Source organism: Pelobates fuscus, chromosome 4, assembly GCF_036172605.1.
Source record: "Pelobates fuscus isolate aPelFus1 chromosome 4, aPelFus1.pri, whole genome shotgun sequence".
NCBI lineage: Eukaryota > Metazoa > Chordata > Amphibia > Anura > Pelobatidae > Pelobates > Pelobates fuscus.
The window spans coordinates 137,849,130-137,866,754 of NC_086320.1; the positions used below are offsets into that span (position 1 = coordinate 137,849,130).

At 39.5% G+C, this 17,625-nt stretch overlaps 1 protein-coding gene across 1 annotated transcript in view; it reads left to right on the forward strand.

Annotated features, from left to right (window-relative positions):
* Positions 1-16,421, forward strand: part of LOC134608634 (beta-Ala-His dipeptidase-like) — a 50,075-nt gene extending 33,654 nt beyond the window's left edge. Inside the window, exons 8-12 of the mRNA XM_063451618.1 lie at positions 22-182; positions 8,177-8,341; positions 10,084-10,225; positions 10,756-10,903; positions 15,575-16,421. Of these exons, the coding sequence (XP_063307688.1) occupies positions 22-182; positions 8,177-8,341; positions 10,084-10,225; positions 10,756-10,903; positions 15,575-15,638 (680 nt within the window). The 3' untranslated portion in view covers positions 15,639-16,421. The remainder of the gene's footprint in view (positions 1-21; positions 183-8,176; positions 8,342-10,083; positions 10,226-10,755; positions 10,904-15,574) is intronic.
* The last annotated feature ends 1,204 nt before the right edge of the window (positions 16,422-17,625 follow it).

The window sequence follows — 17,625 nt, forward strand, 5'->3', positions numbered from 1 at the left end:
CGTTTTCTTATTCTTCCTTAGACACCCTTGTAGATGTCAAGGGTCACATCTTGATTCCAGGGATTTATGATGCAGTAGCACCTTTAAATGAAAAAGAAATTAAGCTGTACAAAGAACTTGAATTTAATTTAAAAGACCTAGAAGCTGACACAGGCATCAGCAAATTTCTCCATGACACAAAAGTGAGATATATTATTTTTGACTATAGTAATATTTTTTTTTTATTGTATATGTGCAACAAAACAGAAAATATAAAGTGAGAGGCATTGATTGTTTAATGTGCTAAATGTTTAAAGTAATGGAGCATATATGTACATACATTTTGGCTTGGATTTTGCAGAGCTCTACTGCTAGGAAGTCATTAGGAGCTGACCACTTTATATGACATATCGTCTAGTAAAAAGATAGACTAACGTAGTCCTAACTGGCCAAGATCAGTTCAGGAAAATGTGTTATTATGGGCTAAAAGGTTATAATCAACTCACTATAATGAGAAAGTCAAATTAGAAAGGGACAAAACACCAGGGGACTATACCTGGAGAGTATAAAGCAACTTTATATCCATCATAAATATAGGGAACTGCCTGTAATTTGTGGCAATATTTCCTTTAAACAAGTTTTTATGTTTTTCACAGCATGTGCAATTTCCGTTCTTCAGCAGATTTTTATTTTATATGCAAACATTCAATAGCTTAAACAGTTCCATTGCAGGTTTAAATGTTTTACTAATATATCTCAATGCTAGTAGAATCCCAATTCCCACATTGCCATTAAAAGAAATCCCTGAAGCACAGTGTTTTCTTGACAGCAAATAAGATGCAGATTAGCTGTTCTGCTCTGCTTCACCAGCTCTCTCAGCAATACATTTCTGTGTCTTATTGTTGTTATGGAGCACAGTATGGGTACAACTAATTCTCCCCAAACTCCACAACCAAAGTACATGGAAGATTCCCTGCTGGAACCTTCAGATGCAAAAGAGAGCTTTCTGATGAGGAGTTGCACTCTTTTGCACTTTAGGTCATTGTCAGTTACTGTGTCCTGGTGTCAATTCCTGACCGCACCAGCTATTAAACAAACAAGATTTCCACTATTAAATGTGCGATGTAATCTGAAACAAGAAAACAATTAAACTGACCTGAGGAGGAGATTAGGAACTTTACAGTAAATGTGGACTACTTGGTCCATCGTATTATTTTTCCTCAGCCCGTTTGTATGTCTCATTCTCCACTTCCCCAGCTTTTCCTTGTCTCTTTTTCTCTTGCCCAAGCCCATCTGTGTGTCTGTTCCCCCTCCACATCTCCTTTGTATGTCTCTTACCAAGCTCTTTCTGTGTTTCTCTTACTCCCCCATAATCCCTTTTATAGTCACTTCGCCCTCATTATTTTGTGTGTCTCCCACCACAGTCCCTATTGTATATATCTTCCCTTCAGCCCCTGTGTGTGTCTCTTCCCTCTATCCCCCCAGGTTTTCTTTGAGGTTCTTTTGTGTTACTCTCAGTGAGCAGCTTCCTGTTAGACTCTGTAAAGAATACAGAAGATCCTCTCCTGCTGTCCGCTCCGCCACACTACATGAAGAGGCTGACAGAAGGAGGAGCTCTTTCCTACCAGTCACCCCGAAAATTGCACCCCTAGCCAGTGTGCCCTAAGTGGTGGCCTTTGCCGGCCCTGCTTCTAGACCAAGTACAAATGTGTGAAAGGCTGAAGCTGAAGTTAATGCTTGTGTGTTTTTCAGACTGTAGTACTATGTAACTTTGTAACTTATGCTATTCTCCAATCATTCCCGTTGGAACTGGTCAATGCCCATAGAGCCCTGATGTTAACATCCATTAACTAAAGCAGTTAAGAGACTGTACCAAAACAGCAGCAGCCCAAACTGCCATTGCCGAAGTCATCAAGCATGGTAACTATTGTCCAATGAAATGGTTATCATAGAGAAGCATTAAGAACATACAATGTATGAGGGGTTATTACAATGTTTTTCTATAAGAAACATTTCCAGCACATTACGCACTCAGTGTTCTCATACTTTCCATGCTGACGCAAAGTTTACAAAAGATTGAATTATTAAATCTATTTTAGTCTGAAGCCCCTAGTGTCTGTTTGAGATGTAGAGAGTACAAAAAATAAACATTGCTTTTTCTCAGAAGCAGAACTGTTTTCAACTGCAAAGATGCAGGGGCAGCATTTATTAAATGAAGTGTAGTGACTTTTCTCAAATTATCAGAAAAACAAATTTTATGTCATAGATCCTTTGTGACCTTTCAAATGTATCTTTATATTACAAATTGTCTTTATTGATGCTCCGTCATCGTGGCTGCTCTTTTCATAATTCACATGTCCTTTAATTGATCCATGTCTGCTGCTTTTATACTCAAAACTATATTTGAATTTGAAATTCACTTTGAATATTTTCTAATTCCCATTATGAATGGTAATGTCAGGCTAATGTTATAGCATTTTTTTCCCCCATAAATATTTGTTTATTAAAGGGACGCTATAGTCACCAGAACAACTGCAGCTTATTGAATTTGTTCTGGTGAGTAGAATCATTCTCTTCAGGCTTTTTGCTGTAAACACTGTCTTTTCAGAGGAAATGCAGTGTTAACATTGCAGCCTAGTGATAACCCTGCTGGCCACTCCTCAGATGGTTGCTAGAGGTGCTTCCTCTAGCAACCATCACAACATATCAGTATCTCCTCCCTCTGCATGCAGACACTGAACTTTCCTCATAGAGATGCATTGATTCAATTCATCTCTACGAGGATTGTGTTTGACTTGTGCTGGCTCTGCCCCTGATCTGCTTCCTTGACAATCTCAGCCAATCCTATGGGGAAGCATTGATTGGCTAAGACCACCACTCCTGATGATACCAGAGGTCAAATACAGTTCAGAGGCAGACAGGGGCAGAGCCAGTAGCTACATACTTGAATACAAGTAAGATTTTACTATATTTAGGGAGGCAAGGGGGACCAAGGGGTCTAGATGGTGGTTTTAACACCATAGGGTCAGGAATACATGTTTGTGTTCCTGACCCTATAGTGTTCCTTTAAGGATACAATTAAATATAAAGAACAACCAAAATAAACAACAGAGCATGCAGGCTCCAAAAATAAGGGAAATTATATTGCATAGACATAACTTATTAATTTACAGGTCACATTCCTATCAAGATATATAACAATAGCCTGTTAAAAAGGCAGATATTCATCATAGTGCGCATGTGCGGCAGGGGAGACAGTGCGCATGCACGGCAATGGCAGCGCTCGCATTGGGAGCTCCCCATAGAAAAGCATTATTCAATGCTTTCCTAATGGGATACTGGCAATGCTGGAAGTCCTCATGAGGACGTCCAGCGTCGTTTAGATGACCAAAAGTCGTCTAAGAATCCGTAAGCCCCTCTAGTGGCTGTCTGTTGTTTCAACAAATTAGGTTTTACAAGTATCCATTATGTTACAAATTGGCAATTTAGGCCATTCATATATACAGTATATGCCTTCTATAGCTATGCAGCTCATACAGTCTCTGATGAAGTAGGGCAGAATCCATATGAAACGCGTAAGACAACTATTGAGCTGGTTAGCCACTATCGGTACGGATCTTCTTGCGAGGACTCCTGATCTTGCCGACCCCTTGTTGAAATGGTAAGAAGAAAGAAAAGGGGTAAAAGTCCCCTATTCCTCCAGCACGCCTTGTAAGGTAGTTCAAGCTCCATCCCTTTGTCTCGGCCTCTCTCTCTCCTCCAGATGTATTTGATAAGCAATGACAATAAGGAGGAAAAGTAGGCAAAAGTAAACATGAAAAACAATGTTTGGAAGAGATAGGAGGAAATTCATCTTACCACAACCACTCTACCAAGCCAGGAGAGGTGGGGCAGTGACTGGTTTGCTAAATCCTTACTAAATATTGCCAGCTTGGGCTGAAGTTCAAGTGAAAGAGAGTCTCATGGTAACCAACCCCCTTAGGTATTTAATGGGCATTTCAAAGGGGAAACACAGATGGAACGGGTCTGCCTGTGCCGACAGGGAGACATTCAGCACCACTGATTTAACATGGCTGATCTTTAAGTTGTAAAGGACTCAGACATGATGTTAAAAAGAGACACCTCTGGGGTTCTAACATAAAACCGCAAATCATCACATGTGTGACTACTTTAGGATGAGTATCTCCCACATTTAGACCCCCAATTTAGGAATTGCTCCTGATTGCATTAAGGAAAGGTTAGAGGGCAAGGACAAAGAGTAGCGGGGTGTGGGCAAACCTGGCATTTTCCATTCTAAATGTGGAAGATGTCAGTAAAAGCCCCATTTATACAGGACCCATATCCAAGTACAAATCTTAGGCCCAAACCCATGCTCTGTAAAGTGGCAAAAAGAAAGTCCCAACTCACCATTCAAAATCCTTCTCCGCATCAGTAAGTAGCACAAGAAGGCTCTGAGACATCGATCTAACCATGGGCGTCCGCAGGGGGGGCAAGACCGGCGGCGGCCAGTAGGTGCTGTGAATGAAGAAAGGCAGGGATAGGAAGCTGCAGCTTATCCCTGCTTCTTTCTCCTGACTGCATCCGCAGGGGATCAGATAAGTGAGGGATGGTGGGAGGTTCTGCAAGGGGCAGGAGGGGTCAGCAAGGAGCAGAAAGGGTCAGCAAGGAGTAGGAAGAGGCAGCAAGGAGCAGGAGGGGTCAGCAAGAAGTAGGAAGGATCTTCAAGGAACAGGAGGGATCTGCAAGAAGCAGAAAGGGTCAGCAAGGAGCAGGAAGGGTCAGCAAGGAGCAGGAAGAGTCAGCAAGGAGCAGCAAGAAGCAGGAAGGGTCTGCAAGGAGCAGGAGGGGCCAGCAATGAGTAGGAAGGGTCTGCAATGAGCAGGAGGGGTCTGCAAGGAGTAGGAAGTGTCTGCAAGGAGCAGAAAGGGTCTGCAAGGAGCAGAAAGTGTCTGCAAGGAGCAGAAAGGGGCAGCAAGGAGCAGGAAGGGGCAGCAAGGAGCAGGAAGGGGCAGGAAGGAGTAGGAAGGGTCTGCAAGAAGCTGGAAGGGGCAGCAAGGAGCAGGAAGGGCCTGCAAGGAGAAGGAAGGGTCTGCAAGGAGCAGAAAGGGATCAGAAAGAGAAAGGAGCAGAAGGGTGCAAAATAAGCAGAAAACAGCAGAAAGGTAAAGGAGCAGAAGGAGCCAAGGAGGAGAGAAGACAGTGTCAGAAGAAAAAGAAGACTATGTGTCAAATGGAGAAGAAAATGTGATTCGAGCAGGAAGGACAAGTGAAGTGATCCCGCCACTTTATTCTGGACAGCACATCATAAGGCTTTGGTACCTGGGCCTGGCAGGAAACTTTGGACCTTCTCATCTCCCCAGGTAAAAAACATGTCAGTGTTAATGTGCTCACTTTGATTTACTGAGTGTCAGGAAACACAGAAGGCCGCTAAGTAGGGGTGCCACTGATTGGCTACAACCGTCAGCAGGCACTCTAAGCCAATCAGTAGCTCCCCATTCATAAAAACGTTAAAAAAATTATGAATCGGGAACTAGCGATTGGCTTAGAGGGTCAGCTAACCACTCTAGCCATTCAGTGGCACCCATGCCTGACGTCAATCTGCACTTCCTGACACTGCGTTTCAGAAGCCGAATACCACTGAGCGACCTGGAGAAAGCCTTTGGGGTTAAACCATTTGAGAGCGGTTTAACCCTTTAAAGGAAAGAGAGCACCCAGGGGCCCATCATAGCATTTTCATTTAGATGAATTTGTTATGGTGACCAGAATGTTCCTTTAATTTTCTTAAAGGAACACTATTGTGTCAGGAATACAAACATGTATTCCTGACACCATAGTTGTGAAAACGCTATTGTAGCGGATACCCTCTGGCTGTCCCTCACATTTTCATTTGGCAACAATATTTTCTTATGTTTATTTGTGTACAAACAATTTTGGTACTAAGTATTCGTCTGGTTGTTCGGTAAAAAGCCATGGAAACTAAAGTGAATCACTCCATGACATACGAACAAACTACCGAACAACCAGACCACCCCAGACCTCCGCAGTCATCTTTATTACCACATAATTGAAACATACGAACGCACTGTGTTTTCCCCTGGGTGGCCGCCATTCGGCATACGAACACGTGGAAGCGGCCATCTTGCCATACGAACGCACAGCGGTGTTTGGTCGTTGAGTGTCTGGAACCCAAATCGGACACTCGACCATGCGAACACTGCTGAGACCTCCAGACTTCCATCCCTGTGCAATGAAACGCACGAACAGCCCGATGTTCGGTAAAATAAATCCCACGAACAAGGGGATTCATACTAATGCAAGCACAGCCCTGTATATTCAGTATTTTCGGGCCTTTTCCTCCACAAACAGAGACCGACCGCAAGGCCAAAATGCATGGAACTGATTTCGGCTACTACCTCGTGTGCGGTCGGTCAAACGAATACATCCATGTAATTCCCGAACCCCTGGTCAAATCTGGGTAATTTTTTAGTATGTTGCTCACCCAGATCAGGGCTACCAGGAGATGTAAGATTTAGAGGTGTATCTTGTGTATTTGGGGTACATCCAGAAAACGGGGAAAAGTGTGTACTGAATAATGGGATTATCTGTCATGCTCAGGGGAGGAGATGTGTGGTTGTAACTTGTATATGATTGGGTACTGTATAATTTTCTGTGGGTGCCTCCCTTGCATGGGAGAGATGCATAAAAGCAGGGTATGTGGAAAAAAAGATCAGTTCTGCTCCTGATACTGTGTGTCGTCCAGTTATTGGGAAAGGTGATGGGATATTCCTGGATTATTTTCTTTACTACTGATGCTGTTTATCCTGGGTTAACTTCTTGTTCCTACATTACTATTGGAATACCAGCGGAGAAGTCTATGGGAAACTAGTGCTCCGCTACAGGTATTCACCCTGGCTTTATGTGATAATGACTATGCTCCTCCCCTACATGACACTGTCAAAAAGGGGCCAAGCATGGATGTCATTACAATTATGCCCCTGGAAAAATTCCTGCGGTCGCTCATGGATCGAGCATGGTATATGAGGAATAAAGTTCTCATTCTGTTGTCCCAGTCTTCTCTGCATGGAATTAAGCCCACTTGATATTTATAAAGCAATTCAGGTTGCAGTTGAGAAGAAAAATAGGTAATTGGCACACTGCTCCACATCATTGCCCTCTTTAGGCAATATGGTAATGTTGACAGAGAGAGTCTGGGCACAAATGCTACTCCCATCCCTGATGGAATTAAAAGCTATTACGTAATATAAGTATGAAATGTAGGGAAAGTTTTTATAATATTGTATTGGGAAGCCATCTGTTCCAGGACTATTGCCCACCTTGACTGCTAGGGTAAACTCTTCTCTACTCCTTTGAAATGGGTATATCTAGGCTATCAGTGTCCTCCACCTTCAAACCATGATGTACATGTTTTGGCAAGCAGCCCCAGATTCCCAGGCAGTCCATGCGACCACTGAGTGATGAGCCCTCATGCTGTATGTTGTTACGGTCTAGGTACTATGATACTGAATCTGTGCCGTGCGGGCCTTCTTCAGTGCTTTTGGTGATGAAGAGGGCTATACATACGCACTTATGGGCTTCTCAGAGCACAAGTAATAGCACCAACTCCGAGGCGTTCCTCTGAAAATATTGGCTCCGCGTGTCCTACGTCACCTGCAAGATCCACTCATCTGAGAATAGTGACTCATTGAGATGCTAATTTGAGGCCCGAAGCCGATGCAAGGGGAGGAAAGCGAGATGGAGAGTGGAGCATAGTCTGACCACGAAGCTTACGGCAGTATCAGAGCATAGCTTTTTTTCTAATTTGAAATGTGTAACTGAAAAAAGTGTAATAAAGACAAATCATCATATAAATATTTCCCATTTAAAACGGACATTTGTTAGAAACGAAATTCCAGATTATATAAATTACAAACCATGCCTTTACATATGTTAAATATCTTCACCTATATTTGATTGAGGGATTGTTGTAAAGCTAATTTATGTGAAATGGGGAGTCACAGAAAGGAAATCAGGTGATCGGCAGGGACCAAGCCCATTGTGAGTCACCAGTGTACAGATGTCACTGATCAAATCAAATTGTATGTATCAAGGTAGAAGGATGAACTGAACATAGTCAGCAGTTGCTGAATCACACATATATATGTTCCACCACTACTTTATGATTTAATTTTTCTTATAGGAAGAATTACTACTATATAGATGGCGCTATCCCTCTTTGTCAATTCATGGAATTGAAGGTGCTTTTTCTGGAACAGGAACAAAAACTGTAATTCCTGCAAAAGTAATTGGAAAGTTCTCTATACGCCAAGTCCCCAATATGAATCCATCAGTTGTGGAAAAACAGGTATATTATTTACTGTGTAAATAAGTGAATTATGTACTATGTAAGTCACTGCCAGGGGAGGTGTGACTAAGACTGTATAAATAAAGTGGGAGGAGCATACTCCCGAAACAAGATATATGGGATAAGCGTATGCACGAACAGTTAATTCGTTAGTTTTAGCTTGTTTTGTACTCCTGAAAGAGACCGACCGCACAGCCTGATTTCATGGAACTCTTTTGGGCAGGCGCCTCGTGTGCGGTCAGTCTAAACTATATCCCGGTGGCGTTTCGTCTGCATTTGTGGGATCTGAGTGCTTTTTGCATATGTTGAGCGCTCAGGTCCAGGCTATCCGGGGATATAGGACTCGAGGGGGTACCTTGTTGTTGTTAACTGTATGCTTTGGGGTGTTATTACTGTATATTATTATTATTATGTTATTTATATAGCGTAATCAAATTCTGCAGCGCTTTACAATGGGTGGACAAATAGACATGTAGTTGTAACCAGACAAATTGGACACACAGGAACAGAGGGGTTGAGGGCCCTGCTCAATGAGCTTACATGCTAGAGGGAGTGGGGTAAAATGACACAAAAAGGTAAGGATTGTATTAGACTAGTGACAGTTGCAGAAGAGGAATCAGTCAGGAGTAGCGATGTCCCGAACTGTTCGCCAGGAACCATTCGCCGGCAAACATAGCTTGTTCGTGGCGAATGCGGCGGGCGAACATATGCGATGTTCGGTCCGCCCCCTATTCGTCATTATTGAGTAAACTTTGACCCTGTACCTCAGTCAGCAGACCCATTCCAGCCAATCAGCAGCAGACCCTCCCTCCCAGACCCTCTCACCTCCATGACGAATAGGGGGCGGACCGACCGTATATGTTCGCCCGCCGCGAACAAGCTATGTTCGCCGGCGAACGGTTCCTGGCGAACAGTTCGGGACATCACTAGTCAGGAGCTTTTAGAAGTTCAATTGATATGCTTTTATGAAGAAGTGGAGACTGGGTGAGCATCTAACGGAGGAGGGAAGCGAGTTCCACAGGAACGGTGCAGCCCTCGAGAAATCGTGTATATGTCCTGGATAGACATGTGCAATTCATTTCTGTCCTAATTTCGTGAAATTCGGATGCTTCCGAATGTCCGAAGCCCCGAACCAAAGTGTGGAAGTCACGAAGTGCCGAACCAAACCGAATTTTTTTTCTTATCCGAATTTCCAAACTGAACCGAATTTTTGGATTATGCACATCCCTAGTCCTGGACCTGAGAGTTAATATAATTATGTTGTGTATTTTGTCTTAGTCCACTCTCCAGTGGGGAATGCCCCTCGAATATGTATCAGGAAACCCCTTGCATGGGGATTCACATAAAGGGCCTTGTGTGGCTCCACTAAAACCAGTTATACCCCCAGAGCTTATTATCGTCCAGTTGTTGGGAATGCGGTGGGAGATTCCTGGAATACTTTACTATATCTGACTGATCTATTGGAGTATTTTATTTGTTCCTGAGCCAATCTTGGTATACCCAGCGGAGGAGAGTCCCTGCTAGGACTAGGGCTCCGCTACACCTAGCATTTTGTAGATTATTTTATTAATATATGCATCCTCCCATCCTTAGTGAATAACCCTTTCTGAATAAATAAAAAAATGTTAAGATAGAAACAAATTAGGCAGTAGATATATAGTAAAAAATGATTGACATTTAGCCCCTTGATATACAGATCCATTAACAAAACTAATTGTTGCAAACATTTCCCCTTTTTGTAGGTTGCGGATTACCTGCAAAGCAAATTTGCCGAAAGGAAAAGTCCTAATAAAATTAATGTAACGATGGTAATAGGTGCAAAACCATGGCTAGCTGATATGAATGAACCTCAGTATTTGGCAGCCAGTAAAGCAGTAAAAAGAGGTAAGAGTTACATTTATCCAAAGTGAAGGAACTTTGCACCATTGAACAGAAAGATATTCTAATACATCATAAAGTGTAAAAATACTGGACAGTATTAGAGTGTTTACATATAGATTCTACCGCATGATTAGGCATTTGTGAATATACTTATTTCAAAATAGTTTTTAACCCCTTAAAGACACATGACGTGCCTGACACGTCATGATTCCCTTTTATTCCAGAAGTTTGGTCCTTAAGGGGTTAAGAAAATCCCATTCAGCAAATTTCCAATGGGGCGTATTTAAGGATAAGTAATGGGTTCATTACCCCATGACAAAATAGTACAATTTATGCAATATAATTGAATAATAAATTATTAATTTGTATATTGATATGCTGTTTAGTAGTGTATTCATTGTGCAACATATGTATATATCTATGAAATAAGAAAAACACACACTGAGAAATCTAGTGGTGACCAGAAATTGGTTACAATTTTGCAGAAATTATAATTTAATGTACACATTCCATGGTGTTTTCCTGTCCTCTAGTGTTCAATACGGATGCAGACATGATTCGAGCAGGAGGAACTATCCCAATTGCAAAGAACTTTGAGGAAGTGTTAGGCAAAAGTGTCATGTTACTCGGGATTGGTGGGCCAGATGACGCTGCCCATGGACAGAATGAAAAGATAAGCAAGTATGTTATTACTCTGCACTACATATGCCTTTGTGCAGAAAATTCAAGCATGCAATATCTATGTTACACACATGTAATGTAAACAAGTAAAATGTAAAAAAAAAATATTTCTGAAGTTTTTACTGTCACTAAAGCATAAGACAGTTTTTAGTGCTCTCTAGAAAAGTATTAACATAGGTGCTCTTTAATATATTTTTAGAAAATAAGCTGTCAAACTACTGTTTAACCCTTTAAGACCGGAGGGCGTACAATTACGCCCTATTTTAAGCGGCTCTAAACGCCGCCGGGCGTAACTGTACGCCCTCCGTTTTTTTCTTACTTACCCGGTCGTAATGCTGGCTGGAAATCAAATAAAAAGAATTAAAATAAGTGTAAAAAAAAAATTATATACTTAGATCATATATATATATATATATATATATATATTATGATCTAAGTATATATATACACATATACATACACACACATACACTGTCTAGGTGTATTTTACTATTAATATATATATAATTATATATATATATATATATATATAAATATCAAATTACACGTAGACTGATACTGATTAAATATATATAATTATTGTTATATATATATTTATATATAATATAAAAAAATATGTAAATACGTAAAAAATAATTAAAAATAAATAATTCGAAAATATTTAGATGTGTGTTATTTCGTTCTAACTGTATTGTGATATTAATATATATATATATTTATATCAAAATACACGTAGAACAAAATAATATATATATCTATATACATAAATATATACGTATATATATATCACTATATATATATACCTATATATAAATAAAAATATTTTTAAAAAATTATATATATACACATATATATATATATATATATATATATATATATATATATATATATATATATATATATATATATATATAGGAAACATGGGGGGATGGTTGCACTCACCTAAACATGCTTAAATGGGGTGCTGCTGGGGGCCATATTATACAATAAACAATACACAAGATCCAGCGCACTCTCCTATCTACTAAACAGCAACTTCAATGTTGACAGATTTTATTAGTTTGTAAAAGTTTTTTTTAAAAACACCTAATCTAGGCAAAAAAATAATGGGGATTTAGTTACATTATATGATCATACATTGCATAAGCCTGCCACAACGTCAATGTACCCCATCTTTGGCAGGTCCTACTCTCACAGTCGAATGTCTGCTCTTATGAGATTAACCACTTACTTGGGAAAAAATTCCATCTGAGGCTCTCTGCAGTACAAGGCTAAATAGGGACCTGAGATGAGGCACCTGTAACAGGGAGGGGTGCAAAACCAAGGAGTTGGCTAGACTCCCAAATATATAGGAAACATGGGGGGATGGTTGCACTCACCTAAACATGCTTAAATGGGGTGCTGCTGGGGGCCATATTATACAATAAACAATACACAAGATCCAGCGCACTCTCCTATCTACTAAACAGCAACTTCAATGTTGACAGATTTTATTAGTTTGTAAAAGTTTTTTTTAAAAATACCTAATCTAGGCAAAAAAATAATGTATATATATAAAGAAATAATGAAACAGAGCACTCCAGAGGACTTGTTGATTAGGTTTTATCGGTGTTGAAAAAAATCGACGTTTCGACCCGCAGGTCTTTATCAAACCGTTTGATAAAGACCTGCGGGTCGAAACGTCGATTTTTTTCAACACCGATAAAACCTAATCAACAAGTCCTCTGGAGTGCTCTATTTCATTATTTCTTTGTATATCCACGCTCTGCAGCACCGAGGCGTTTTTTTGATGGACAATAACTTTAAGGTAGAGTGCCAGATTCTGCATATAATTATATATATATATATATATATATATATATATATATATACACACATATATTAATTCTACACATATATTTATGTAATATATATTAATTATATTAATATATATTAGGTATCCTAATTAATTACAATTAGCGGGACCTGCCTGACAACCCATGCCGAATGTATAGGTAATTTAATTTGCTAGCACTATATTTAACCCTATAACTTTCCAAGACACCATAAAACCTGTACATGGGGGGTACTGTTTTACGCGGGAGACCTCGCTGAACACAAATATTAGTGTTTCAAAACAGTAAAATATATTACAACGATGATATCGCCAGTAAAAGTGACGTTTTTTTCATTTTTCACGCACAAACAGCACTTACACGGACGATATTATTGCTGTGATACTTTTTACTGTTTTGAGCGAAGTCTCCCGAGTACAACAGTACCCCTCATGTACAGGTTTTATGGTGTTTTCTAAAGTTACAGCATCAAATATAAGGCTTGTGTTTCATTTTTTTCACATTAAAATTCGCCAGATTGCTTACGTTGCCTTTGTGACCCTATGGTAGCCCAAGAATGAAAATTACCCCTATGATGGCATACCATTTGCAATAGTAGACAACCCAAGGTATTGCAAATGGGGCATGTCCAGTCTTTTTTAGTAGCCACTTAGTCACAAACACTGGCCAAAATTGGCGTTTTTTGCATTTTTCACACACAAACAAATACTAACGCTAACTTTGGCCAGTGTTTGTGACCAAATGGATACAAAAAAAGACTGGACATACCCCATTTGCAATACCTTGGGTTGTCTACTATTGCAAATGGTATGCCATTATGGGTGTAAATTTTATTCCTGGGCTACTATACAGTCCCAAAGGCAACGTAACCAATCTGGCAAATTTCAATTTCAAATGTAACGTGCTATATTTGACCCTGTAACTTCCCAAAACACCATAAAAACTGTACATAGGTGGTACTGTTTTACACGTGAGACTTTGCTGAATACAAATATGTGTATTTTATTGCAGTAAAAGCAAACAGTATTATGACATTGACAGTTAAAATGTCATGTAGAACTAAAAAAATAACAACATTTCTTATTTTCTCCCATTTTTGTCATATTAAATTATCTTTCATAGCTAAATATTTTATATTAAATGAAAGCCCTGTTTCCCCTGAATAAAATGATATATAATAAGGGGGGGTGCATTTAATATGAAAGAGGTGAATTACGGTTGGACAGACATATAGCGCAAATGCCAGGTTTTGTTTACGTTTTGTTCTGTTCACAACGTGTACATTTGGCTAAGTCCTTAAGGGGTTAAGAGACATCAACGATTCAGTTTTGATGATCCTGTCCCTAACTTTAGGTCCCGTCCCCCCTGTGCGCATGTGAGGGTTAAAAGCCTTTTAAACCCTTCACTGCTGGATCAATCTCCTCTTTTAGCAACGTAATGCAATGGAGGAATTTAATGAGCAATGAGCGCACATTAGAATTTCCCCATAGGAAAACAATGTTTTTCATGGGAATTTTTTAAGACCCTGGATGTCTTCTGGCAAAGCATGAGGATGTCCAGCACAAACCCTGTGAAATTGCAGGAAGAACTTCTTGTGGCTTAGCAGGGAAAGGTAAATTCTACTTACCAGAACCTGTCCCTTGCGGGTGCTGCTGTCTTCCTCTGGCAGGTCCTCTTCAGTTCCTGTTGCTTCAACACCATGAGCCGACATCACTGTTGTACGCTAGCGAATGCGCAGAGTACATCATTGAAATTTATGGAGAATCCCGCAAGACTGCAGGATCCTCCATAGACAGAACCAATTCCCTGCCGGCGTCACTGGTGACGTCTCTTGAAATTGACACTTCGGTAGCTCTGCTCAATGTCTAGAAGTGTCAGGAATAGGAAATATACAGAGACAAAGCAGTCCATTCTTCATCACAGTATATCTCTTGATTGGGTTGGAATTTCAGTGATATTTCTTTATGAAATACACATTTTTCAGGGGAGGGGTGATTGTGCTGCTTTAAGGGAACAGGAACACTGCACTTAGACCACTTATTAAGATGAAGTGGTCTGGGTGCCAATAGTGTTCCTTTTAATGTTGTGGCTGATCAGTGTATAAGATATGACAAACTCTGTGGTGTCTACTTCAGCAAATTGTATGCATTTATTGAGTAACTTGAACAGACAAACTGCTAAAATGCTCCAAAATGGAACCACATGCGCAGTAAGCGCGTGCATTAGAAATTCCAAATAGGAAAGCACTAAGAGCATTTATGAACTCGCTGGAGTTAAACTCAGTAGGAAGCCAGAAGTGCCTCGAGTCTTCATCCTGCAAGTAAACACTGATGTCTCCCTGAAATTTCAATGTTTTTACATCCGGGTTAAGAGAACAGGGGCACTTCACCCAGACCATTAGAGTCTTTTAGCTACCCAAACTAGAACAGAGATGGATAATTAGTCAGTCACTGGTATTATTTGAAGACTGGGTGTTGGTTGAGCACATTAGAACATTAGGTAGTATGGACCTTGACTCCCTCCAAGAATCATACATAGCTTCTACAATCCTGTTTTTCACTATTTAAAAAAGATAATAAAAACAAAACATATGTTAAAATAGTTGGTAATCCCATTTTACCAATTAAACTGTAATGGTTCTGGTGTTGAGAATGACCTTTCATGTCTGACATGTACTGCAAAGATCCTCAAGAGAAGGAAGTTAAAAGGTTTACATCAGATGTCCATATCCTAACTCCAATCCCTTTTATTTTACATATTAAAAATACCTTAAACTGTTGACTACTTTTAACATGCCTTTGTGCCGATTTTCATTTCAATATCTTTTTTTTTATAGGTACAATTACATCGAAGGCACAAAGCTGTATGCAACTTTTCTCCAAGAACTTGCATCCATATGAACAAATGGACTAGTATAGAACCAATATAAATTTGTTTAAAAAAACTGGCAAGTTAGTTATCTGAATCTCAACTTTAGAAGAAAAAAAAAAAAAGATTTTCTTACACAGACTTTAAATGTATTTTTTAACACTTATCTCACTCTGGGAACTTTTCAGTATATTGGAGGAGGCTGGTGTTCCACTTCTGACAACAAAGGATGACTGCAGCCTGAAACTGTGGTTGTGCATGAACTAGTTCTTACTGAAATGATTCATAAACATGCCCCAAATTTTACTTTTTAATAGAGTTTAGACCTAATTGATAAAGATAATATTTTTTTTTACCAGCTGCTACTCGGTAAAAGGTATATTACAAATTATTTACATTTATGATACTTTACAATTTGCCTTGCGCAGTGTGGAAGCAATAGATTTTGTCACGTTTCCAAAATATATATATTTTTTAAAAAGTCACCCTTTTCCGAGAAAGATTCCACAGCTGATAGTCGCACAGTAACTACCCTTTTTATGTTATGTGACTAAAACAGGAGGGATAATTATTTGTCTGCCTGCTGCTTCTCAGAGCAGTTTAGCAAAGGGAAAAGTTGCCAGCCAATGTTAAATCCTTGGCAATTATATAATTCCCCTCACCTTCACATAAGTATGTCTATAAGCAGTGTAAGCTGTGGCTATATTAGCTTCTAGTGTGATCATTATAAAACAATAGAAGATTTGATTGGTATTAAAAAAGCAGTAATTCAAGTTATGTGAATTTATGCTGGTATTAAAACACAAATTCTTGGATGACATTATAAGACCAAGTATGTATTAACAACAGAAAGATGGGCACACCCGAACAGTAGTCATTAATGGTGGACTATAAAGATGTATATGCATAAGGGTGCTCACTCCAAAAGCTCAATTTCCAAAGAGCTAATAATATAATCATATAGTAATGAAAGGAGGAGCACAACCAATAAAAATGCAAAAAACTTTATTGTATAGACACACATATAACAGGTTTCAACAAAGACATCATAAGGTGTCAATATGTTTAAACATATCTATCCAATATGTAAACAATGAATAGGACAAAAAGAAAAAAAGATAAAAAATGGAAAAATTTGGATCTAAGTAATCAACAATACGTGGTATAACCACTGGTACAACAGAGAAATGTTATGATACCTGTATAAAATAGTGAACCAAAATGTACATACCAAAGACGAAGAAACATGAGAAGAGGGTGAAGACGGCAAAAACAATATAGCCCCCAACGTTTCGGCGCTATCCGCCTTTATCAAGGGAGCATGTGGTGAAGGAAACATAATAACCTTTATATACCAACATTTAAAAAAAAAAAAAACATGGAAAACACCTGAGTGAAATAGGTGGCCACCCATGAATGATTGGAACTCCCACAATCATAGTCACATGACTATGGTTGGTAAGGTAACCAATAAACAAACACTGTTCATCACATTGTCACATATATGAAGTATACATATTTAGACCAAAAATAGGTTTTTTTCTGTGATAAGCAAATACCAAAATATATACTGAAAGAATATCATATGGAGTATGAACAAATATATAATAGTAAGATATCATATAAATAAAAAAAAACTTCTGATCACCTAAATAAGTGTAAAAAATATATTAATACAGAGCCTGTATTCTGGTCATCATGTCTCATAAAACTCCAAAAGGACCAAAGACATCTGTAACTTAACCTAGCAGTCATTCAGGACAATATCCTGTCCATGTGCAGTATATCTGAACGAGGAACTGGTGGAACGCACATGTGTTCCACTGTCTAACAAAGCCCACACCCGCATCTGTGTCAATCCTCCAGAAGACAGGCAGGACCGAAAGATCGCGCATGTGCAACGTAACGGGAATTGGGATCGGCCAATGGAACGCACAATGCGTTCCAACATGCGGCTTCGCTAGTCCCATCAAAGGGATCAAATAGGCATGCGCTACAACGCTGAACAGGTTCCCTATT